The following is a 10,650-nucleotide window of genomic DNA, read 5'->3' as shown; positions in this document are numbered from 1 at the left end:
CTGTCCGTTTGCAATTCCTGTATACAAACCATAATAGTATCATCAATTTATGTGTATAATGTACCGATTTAGATGACTAGACTGGTTCAAACAATTTCCTCCTAAGATTTAAATTTTAGTACCAAACTTTAGTCTAGACTGAGACACTCAAAATTTCATTCACATCATCTATTCTTACTAGTTCCCAGCAAGATGATTGCATATTACAATCCCAATCGGCATGAGGAAATCTGCCTCGGCCTAAAAAGTTTAAGCAAAAGACAATTCCAACGATCAATCAACATTTTAGTGTCGATTGGTATGAACCATAGTCGTATTTGATTTGTAGAAAAGGGATTGATATGTTTTTTTTTCTAATAAAGTGATAATCAAACGTTCTCAAGAGGTGAAAAATCGCTATGGGACAAAGCAAAAGGCAATGTGCTAAACACAATTTTTTGCTTATATAAAGGCATCCTTTAATTATTTTCACTCTGATTTTTTTCTTCCAGGTTGTAGGTTAGATTGTTATGCAATGCATCAGTGTTCTCTTATGCAACTTCAGAACAAGATATTGACGTACCGATGTAAGACATGTTGTCTCAAATTGATAGTTTCTTTCTTTCATGAATTTGGTCATCTCATGTGGAATGAAGTGATTGTGCCTAGGTTTCAATTTATATGAACGACTGCATTGTTAATTCGAAATATGGCCATACATTATTGCCCCCTCTCAATTTTTTTCCTGGGTCCGCCCCTGCGGAGGGAGTAGTTGGTTAACCACGTATTAAATCCCACGTTAATACACGATATGGTTTCCAAAGTCCTCGTGGTTTCTTGCATAAAAGGAAAACAGTTCCAAAGAAGGCGGGGCGATGATTCACGGCCCAAGTGGCTGGAAATTAAGCAAGAAGAAGACGTGCGACAACTCAATTTGCGCCGGAGTCGAGCCCCATCATGTACTGCGTTTCACACCACAAGTTGGTACGGTGAGGAGTGAGCCACAAGTCCATTCCACGGTAGGTAGAGTCAAAAGAATACGGGAGTCAAAAGAATACGGGCACGTGCTAAACACACGGGCTAGCTGTTACAGGACCGTTAAGGGACTTTCCATAAAATTATCTCCACCCATTGAGTGCACGTGCCCGTACGTAAACCTTAAGTAATCCATTGATGTAGCATTAAAATTGCTGTGAATGCTTCCCTTGCCGTCCACTTGTCCACCACGACATTCGTTTCATGCATGCATGATGACTAGAGTCGTTACTCTTCTAGCCCTTCTTCCACTCATATCTCTTGATCTTCTTCCGCTGCGCTGCTGTGCTGGTGCAGCATCGGTAGCACACACGCTGCGCGCCGGGTCATCCCTGTCGGTGGAAGACCACGGGCTGCCCTTCCTGGTCTCACCGGACGCCACCTTCTCCTGCGGCTTCCTCCCGGCCGGCGACAACGCCTTCTACTTCTCCGTCTGGTTCACCGCGGCCAAGAACCGGACCGCCGTCTGGACGGCCAACCCTGGCGCCCCCGTGAACGGCCGGATTTCCCGTATATCCTTCGGCGCCGAGGGCAAGCTGGCCCTCGTCGACGCAGACGGGACGAGCGTGTGGGATAGCAAGACCGGCGGCAACAAGCAGCTCACCATCTCCCTCCTCGACACCGGCAATCTCCTCGTCGCCGACCCGTCCACCGGCCGCGCCCCCGTGTGGCAGAGCTTCGACTGGCCGACGGACACCCTGCTCCCGTCGCAGACGCTGTCCAAGAACAAGAAGCTAGTCGCCGGCTACTACGCCCTCTACTACGACAGCGACAACGTGCTGCGGCTCTTCTACGACGGCCCGGAGATCACCAGCACCTACTGGCCGGACCGGGACATAGGCGTGTTCGGGAGCGGGCGGACCAACTACAACACCTCACGCATCGGCGTCCTCGACGACACCGGCGTGTTCCTCTCCAGCGACAAACTGCGAGTCGAGGCCTCCGACCTGGGCGCCGCCGGCGTCAAGAGACGGCTAACCATCGAGCAGGACGGGAACGTGAGGATGTACAGCCTGGACGCGGCCGGAGGATGGACGGTCACGTGGGCTGCGATGAAGCAGCCGTGCTCCGTCCACGGGCTGTGCGGCAAGAACGGCGTCTGCGAGTACCAGCCGTCCCTCCGATGCTCGTGCGCACCGGGGCACGAGATGGTGGACCGCCACGACTGGAGAAAGGGATGCCAACCGATGTTCAGCACCGCCACCAACTGCAGCGCGTCGGAACAGCAGCGATTCGCGTTCGTCGAGGTGGCGTCCACTGAGTTCTACGGCTACGACCTCGGATACAACAGCTCCGTCACGTTGGAAGACTGCAAGAGCATCTGCTTGAGCATGTGCTCCTGCGTCGCCTTCTCCTACAAGATGAATGGCCTGGGCCAGTGCTTACCGAAAGGGGTCCTGTTCAACGGTTACACGTCCCCCACGTCCCCAGAAAGCATATATCTCAAGGTGCCTGGCGAGCTCAACGCCTCGGCGCCGCCGCCGCCGCCCGAGGGCCTCGTCTGCAATCATAATGGTTCTGCCGGTGGCGCCACCATCGTCCCGCCACCGCAATACTGGTCCTACTTTTTCGCTATCGCCGCCGTGCTGGGATTTCTTGAGCTCCTCTTCATCGCCACGGCGTGGTGGTTCCTGTCAAGGCAGAACAGCGCCATACCAAGCTCAATGGAGGCAGGCTATAGGCTGGGCATGGGGACCCATTTCAAGAGGTTCACGTATCGGGAGCTCAAAAATGCCACTGGGAACTTCAACGAGGAGCTCGGCCATGGCGGCTCCGGCGTCGTGTACCGTGGGGTGCTTGACAAGACCACCGTGGTGGCGGTGAAGAAGCTGACAAACGTGGTGCAGGCCGACGAGGAGTTCTGGGCAGAGATGGCGGTGTTCGGTAGGATCAACCACATCAACCTGGTGAGGATCTGGGGCTTCTGCTTGGAGGGCAAGCACAGGCTGATGGTGTACGAGTATGTGGAGAATGAGTCACTGGACAGACACCTGTTCGGTCAGGACGACATCGACAAGGCGCTGGCGTGGAGCGAGAGGTTCAAGATCGCGCTTGGCGCGGCCAGGGGCCTAGCCTACCTCCACCACGAGTGCCTTGAGTGGGTCATCCACTGCGACGTCAAGCCGGAGAACATTCTGCTCACGCGGGACCTCGACCCAAAGATCTCTGACTTCGGGCTGGCCAAGTTGTCCGGGAGGAACGACGTCAGCAATGGTGTGCAGCTCTCCCACATGAGGGGGACGGCAGGGTACATGGCACCTGAGTGGGCGCTACGCCTGCCGGTCGACGCCAAAGTTGATGTGTACAGCTACGGCATCGTGCTCTTGGAAATGGTGATCGGCAGCAGGATTTCTGACCAGACGACCGCGGACGGTGGAGAACGGCTGGAGATGCGTCAGATCACGCAGGCGCTGAAGCAGGTGGTGGCGAGTGGATCTATAGTGTCGCTGGTGGATAGAAGGCTGAATGGGCAGTTCAACCCTCGACAGGCCATGGAAATGGTGAAGATCTCCTTATCGTGCATGGAGGAGAGGACCAACAGACCGACCATGAATGACATATGCAAAGCTCTTACAGCGTGCGATTATGAGGACGAGCACCCTGCCTACTTGGCATGACTTCGATTCCTTGCTATATTGACTAACTTTTAAAAAATCAGTCAACATCCATACCCAAGGCACTATTTCCCATTAGCCATCTTTTTGACTTCTTCATCCTACAAAGTCACCGTAGACGCCTCATCGTTGATGGGAACGTCTTCTTCCATTGAAAGCGCATCGCCGAAAATTCTGAAATAAATCTAGAAATAATGCGAGCACCAGAACTTGAATCTTGATGGGTTGAAAATATCACTGTTCATTTAATCATCTAACCACATGTTGGTTTGCAATTAGCTTAGGAGCTGGGATGTATGTTTTCAGGTAAACTTTGCGATTCCAAGGTGGATTTGAGACATTCCTTTTGTTGCCGATAAATCTGACGTATGCACGAATTGGTCTTTTGCGTGCACACATGCATATTGGTTGTACACGGATATGAACATGTGGGGCGGCGGCATGCATGGGGTGTTATGATGGGTGGTGTGACCGTGTGCATGCGGTCATTGTGCTGTTCTGACTTTTTTTCTAATTAGATTTTTACGTGTCGACGTACTGGTTTACTGGCGCTGTCGTGTCATGTGTTTGTCGATTTTCCAGGTACCGCATGGGCCGTTGCTTTTGGAGGCTAAATTTCATGTGTTGACCTTTTTTCAAAACTTGATCGAGATCTGACCCTGCCTTGTAAAAAATTCAGGATATGATTCTTTTCTTATCGCCAGAGTCCATGGCGATAGGGTATAACAGCCTATCGGCATGGTCCCTGACGGTAGGGTTCATTTATATGTTTGATTTATTTATATGTATTGTATCCCGTAGCAACGCACGGGCGTTCTACTAGTAGATATAGATCAAGACGTCTGATAAGACTTTCACAGAGCATATACCTTGACATAATTTTGAAGGAGTTCTTGCCTGAGTTGTAAGGTGTGAAGTTGAGTAAGACTCAAAGCTCGACCACGGCAGAAGTAAGAGAAAGGATGAAGGTCGTCCCCTATGCCTTAGCCATAGGCTCAATACGGTATGCCATGTTGTGTACCGTACCTGATGTGTGCCTTGCCACGTGTCTGGCAAAGGGGTACAAGAGTGATCTAGGAGTGGATCACTGGATAACAGTCAAAATTATCCTTACAGGAATAAGGAAATGTTTCTCGGATATGGAAATGATAAAGAGTTCAGCGTAAAGAGTTACGTCGATGCAAGCTTTGACACCAATCCGGATGACTCTGAGTAGCAAATCGGATACATATAGTGGAGCAGCCATTTGGAATAGCTCCAAGTGGAGCGTGGTAGCAGCATCTACAATATGACATAGAGATTTGCGAAGTAAACGTGGATCTGAATGTTGCAGACCCGTTGACTAAAACCACTTTCACAAGCAAAACAGGATCAAACCCTAGAACTCATTTGTTGTTAATCACAAGACGATGTGAACTAAATTATTCACTCTAGTGCAAGTGGGAGACTGCTGAAAATATGCCCTAGAGGCACTAATAAATTGATTATTATCATATTTCCCTGTTCATGATAATCGTTTATTATCCATGCTAGAATTGTATTGATCGGAAACTCGGATACAAGTATGGATAAATAGACAATAACGTGTCCCTAATGAGCCTCTACTAGACTAGCTCGTTGATCAAAGATGATTAAAGTTTCCTAACCATAGACATGAGTTGTCATTTGATAACGGGATCACATCATTAGGAGAATGATGTGAGGGATAAGACCCAACCATAAGCATAGTATTTGATCGTATTAGTTTATTGCTACTGCTTTCTTCATGTCAAGTTTCTGTTCCTAAGACCATGAGATCATCCAACTCCCTGACACCGGACGAGTGTCTTGTGTGTATCAAACTTCACTTCGTAACTGGGTGATCATAAAGGTACTCTACAGGTATCACCAAGGGTGTCTGTTGGGTTGGCATCATAGATCGAGACTAGGATTTATCACTCCGTATGACGGAGAGGTATCTTTGGGCCCTCTCGGTAATACAACATCACAAGAAGCTTGCAAGCAATGTGACTAAGGAGTTAGTCACGAGATCTCGTATTACGGAACGAGTAAAGAGACTTACCGGTAACAAGATTGAACTAGGTATGGAAATACTAGCGATCGAATCTCGGGTAAGTAACATACTGCTAGACAAAGGGAACTACATAGGGATTGATTGAATCATTGGCATCGTGGTTTGACCAATAAAGATCTTCGTGGAATATGTGGGAACCAATATGGGCATCCAGGTCCTGCTATTGGTTATTGACCGGATAGGTGTCTCTGTCATGTCCACATAATTCTCGACCGTCGGGTCCGCACGTTTAATGTTCGGTGACGCTAGAGTAATACTGGGATATTCATGTTGGTGACCGAATGTTGTTCGGAGTCCCAGATGAGATCTCGGATGTCACGAGGAGCTCCGAAATGCTCCGGAGGTAAAGATTTATATATGGAAAGTCATATTTTGGCTACCCGAAAAGTTTCGGGTTTTACGGTATTGTATCGGTAAGGTTCTAGAAGGTTCCAGAGGGTTCCGGAGGAGTCCAGAAGGTCCCTCCAGCACCTAGGACGTGCATGGGCTATAGGGGGCATCCTAGCCTTATTGGGCTAGGCGCACCAACCCCCTAAGGACATCCGCCTAGGGGATGTCTATGTGACCCATAGAAAGTTGGTCATATAATACATACATAATTGTATGTATAACTATAAGAAAAAGGAAGGGAAATTGTATAAGATTAAGAAAGCTCGTGGGTTAGAGATATAGAAAAGAAAAAGTAGAAAAGGAGGGCCCTTCACTTGGCTTGGAGGGCACTCCTCCCCCTTTAGTCGCCTCCCCTCCATGGAGGAGGGGCTAGGGCTGCGCCCCCAGCCCTCCAACACCCCTATATATAGTGGGGAGGAGGCGCAAGGGCTGGACACAACAATTCCCACGCCCTGCGGCCTCCCCTCTCTCCTATTCTTCCTCGCTCGTAGTTTCGGAGGCGTTTGGCGAAGCCCTGCTGGGATTACTCCATCATCATCTCCACCACGCCGTCGTGCTGGTTGAGATCCCATCTACTTCTCCTCCCTCTCTTGCTGGATCAAGAAGGAGAAGATGTCATCAAGCCACACATGTGCTGAACATGGAGGTGTCATCCGTTCGGTGTTAGATCGGATTGGGTCATGATTGGATCATGAAGAGTATGACTATATCAACCGTGTTATATACGCTTCCGCTTAGTGATCTGCAAGGGGATGTGGATCCAATCTCTTCCCTCGTAGATGTTCATCTCCTAGATTGGTCTTGGTGAGCGTAGGAAATTTTTTGTTTCCCTTGCAACGTTTCCCAACACCTACTACTGCATACACTGGATAGCTGCTAAAAGAACTGTGTGCTATATAAAACACACTATGAGTTTAGGCCTTCAGTTTAGACGTTCTAGATATACTCTTGTCAGTGCATTTTCTGATGCTGATTGGGTAGGATGTAGTGATGACAGAAGATCAACTGGGGGATTTGCAGTATGACAGAAGATCAACTCTAGATCAAGATAAGTCCTTGGCCACCACCGATGGCGACAGCTTCACCAAGACTACTAGCCACAATGCACCTCGCCACCCCCATGGCCAAGAAATACCGCCATGCTACTCAATGGAGAGCTAACGTGCAGCCTCCCATCCAGGGTCGCCGCCCCGTCGTCCTTCATTCCAAACCTGCGCACCTCCACCGACATGATGTTCCAAGATCACCGGTGGAGGACATCAAACCCTAGCAATGCTTGGTCTAGCCCAAGCCTACAACCACGATCAGATCCGGGCGAGCCAAGACTGCTAGTGACCCCTTATGGCCACGCTGGGTTGGTGCATGGAGGAGCTCACCCTCGGAGGATCCTCACCCATGAATGGTGAAGTGCATCCATACCTTGTCTGTCGCAATCACCCCTCATAGGTCAGCGACAACGGTGATGCCCTTGATTTGGGCGAGCTTCGATTTTGGTCAAAGTTCCCTGATCCACAGACACAAGTGAGGTAGAACACGTCCTCATTGGTCGTGGCATGCCGCCTCAGGCAACTGACCCACCTCCGACAGCATGGGCTAGCAGTGGCGCCACTGTTGGGGTCTAGAGTAGTCCACATAGATGGGTGAGTTGAGGGGAGAGGAGGGACATGCCATCGCTGACTACCGCCACTTGGTGCTTTGTCAGCATGGTGCCGATTGATGGCGGCGAGGGAAGGACGAGATGACGGGGCCTACAGCCGGCGATGGAGATCACCTTTGTGTGGTCCAGGAGGACACGGCCTCCGCTTTGACTCCTAGAAGCTTTTTATTCGTTTGATGGAAACATCTTTTCTGTATCAAGACTACCAACACACACCTCCAAGAAATTAACCATTTATGAGTGGCCACCCAGCCTAATATCATTGGATGCATTGTTTACTCTAACAAATCATGCAAGTTGAGGTGTGTTATGACATTAGTCAAGAAAGGCCAACTAGATAGTCAGATTTATGCACTGAATTGGTCATGATCAAACTCTTAGCAAGAGGGACGTTAACTACTCTGACTAACGATCACAATGAATTGTTTTTGCCCTCCATCGTCGTTGTTTGCGTGTATGTGGATTAATGTACTTAACCACTTTGAGAGAAATTTGACCAAGTAAATATCTGATTGATGTCATGATAACAACGACAGCTACATATAATAGCTATGCTAGTTAGGTGCATTCCTGCATGGAATGACGTGCCTCAATTTCTTCCTCATTGACTCAATCGTTTAACTACTTCGACATCTTATATTGTTATTAGACTCTGACGTCTCTAAGCAAGTAAGGCTGGCCATAGTGGGGAGTAACTTAGACTAGTAACATGCATATGTTACTAGACTATGTTACTATCTCTATAGTGCATAGTATCATAGATTAGTATCATAGATGGTCTCATTTATTGACATGCATGACACATAGTAGTATCACATTTATTATGTTACGGTATCTACCTATGTTACTATAATCATCTCTCTCTTCTTTAATTGCTTGCCACATAAGCATGTTTGCGAGTCCCAAGTGCATGATACTACTTATGTTACTCCCACTATGGCCAGCCTAAGGCTGGTCACAATGGGCAAGAACATAAGCTAGTAACTTCACACTTCCCTAGACTATGTTACTACCTCCATAGTGGGTAGGAACATCTATGTAGTGTCATGCAACGATGTATTTATTAGGTTATAGGCTCATTGTTTTTTGGAGTGTGTGATGTTCCGGTAACTTAGCTAGTTACCACAAGCACCTCTCTCTTCATTAAATATGTGCCACATAAGCAAAGTTGTATTGGAGTGTGTGATGTTACTCCTAAGTTCCTCCCCACTGTGACCAGCCTAATATATTTTTTGATATCACCGGACGATGACTCGTGTTCCAAAGTTCTGCCCTTGATTTTGGAGGATGGCATGATTTTTTTTAATCGTATGTATGTTAAGTTGTTAGCACACATCGTTAAATGCAGAAGGAACTTTCCGCTTTAGAAGCCATAGACCCAGGAAGCCCACGTAGATCAAGCTAAGCAGGTGACTTTGTCTATGTCGGCCTCGAGGTATAGAAAACAATTGCTTTACATCACTTGGCTTTTCCAACTGCTCTTTGACTATGACCTCGTGCGCACCAGTTTTCACCACGACCAAGTATATGATGCGTGTTAGAAACCAAAGCGAGTTGGATATCTAATAAACTATGGTGATGGGTGGTGAGTTTTGCTGGAACCAGGCCTGCATGCACTGTGACTATGGTGATGGGTGAGATGGATAAATACTCATAATTACTACTCAGCCGTGCATCAGATGATGGAGCACCTTAGGCGTATTAAAAGGGAACTTGAAATTTTATGCAAAATAAATCAATCAGCAACCAGAGACCATTTCGATCCGTTGGTCGATTCCAGTTGACTATGTCTATTGCCCACAAGTTCACACAGCTCGTTGCGCCTATATAAGCACATACATCCCCTGCATATTCGAAACCATCACTTATGCCACAAACACAAACAGAAACACAAGCCAAAAGAAGAGCCAACTAAACTACTACTCCCTCCGTTCCGAATTACTTGTCTTAGATTTGTCTAGATACGGATGTATCTAGTTAGATACATCCGTATCTAGACAAATCTAAGACAAGTAGTTCGGAACGGAGAGAGTACAATCAAATGGCATCCTCCTGTTCCTTCCTTCTCCTTGCCGCTCTTCTTGCATTGGTCTCGTGGCAGGCCATTGCCTCCGACCCTAGCCCACTCCAGGACTTTTGTGTCGCTGACATGCATTCACCAGGTACTATTTCATCCCCGTTTCCTGTCATGTTATCAGCAAATACTTATGCTGAAATTATATTTTCAGAAATTATATGCAAGTTAAAGAAAACTTCGTAAGATCTAAGCTTACATGTTACCTCTCCTCTATGCACCCAGTGCGTGTCAATGGGTTTGTTTGCAAGAATTCGATGGAAGTCAACGCCGATGACTTCTTCAAGGCAGCTGCTCTGGACAGGCCTAGGGTGACCAACAAGGTTGGATCCAATGTCAGCTTGATCAATGTCATGCAGATTGCTGGACTCAACATCCTCGGCATCTCAATCGCACGGATCGACTATGCTCCCTTAGGACAAAACCCACCACATACGCATCCTCGCGCCACTGAGATCCTGACGGCACTACTAGGAAAAGGGCTATAGATGGAATGGGCACTAATGGCGCATCTGTCATGTGGTGCGCCACTACTATATAGCAGTGGCGCACCATGTGCAGGTGCGCCATTAGTGTGGAAGACACTAATGACGCACCAGGCACACGGTGCGCCACTAGTAAAAAATTTGTTTTCTTATTTTCCGAAGATACTAATGGCGCATCATGGCAAGGTGCGCCATTACTAGTGCTAACTAGTAATGGCGCACCGGTCACATAGTGTGCCGCTACTGTTGTTTTTTTTTTATTCTTTTTTTTGCAAAACTCCCTCCCTCGCCAGATTCCCCAACCGTACGCCGCCGCCCCCTCCGTCCGCCGCAGCCGCCCA

At 48.1% G+C, this 10,650-nt stretch overlaps 2 protein-coding genes across 2 annotated transcripts in view; both read left to right on the top strand.

The window, feature by feature from the left end:
- Positions 1 to 1,226: 1,226 nt before the first annotated feature.
- On the top strand, positions 1,227 to 3,632 carry LOC119294290 (putative receptor protein kinase ZmPK1). The gene has a single exon (XM_037572502.1). It carries the CDS (start codon positions 1,227 to 1,229, stop codon positions 3,630 to 3,632), a length of 2,406 nt encoding a protein of 801 aa, XP_037428399.1.
- A 6,422-nt stretch (positions 3,633 to 10,054) lies between these two features.
- The window catches only part of LOC119293060 (germin-like protein 8-11), a 5,885-nt gene continuing 5,289 nt past the window's right edge, over positions 10,055 to 10,650 (top strand). The window contains exon 1 of the mRNA XM_037571653.1: positions 10,055 to 10,288. Coding sequence (XP_037427550.1) covers positions 10,082 to 10,288 — 207 coding nt within the window. The 5' untranslated portion in view covers positions 10,055 to 10,081. The remainder of the gene's footprint in view (positions 10,289 to 10,650) is intronic.

The sequence above is a fragment of the Triticum dicoccoides genome, chromosome 4B (assembly GCF_002162155.2).
Source record: "Triticum dicoccoides isolate Atlit2015 ecotype Zavitan chromosome 4B, WEW_v2.0, whole genome shotgun sequence".
Classification (NCBI taxonomy): Eukaryota; Viridiplantae; Streptophyta; class Magnoliopsida; order Poales; family Poaceae; genus Triticum; species Triticum dicoccoides.
The sequence above is the reverse complement of the archived record's forward strand: the minus strand, read 5'-3'. Positions and strand labels throughout refer to the sequence as shown.

Coding starts and splice junctions, on each gene's coding strand:
- LOC119294290 (XM_037572502.1), top strand. CDS start 1,227: ATGATGACTAGAGTCGTTACTCTTCTAGCCCTTCTTCCACTCATATCT.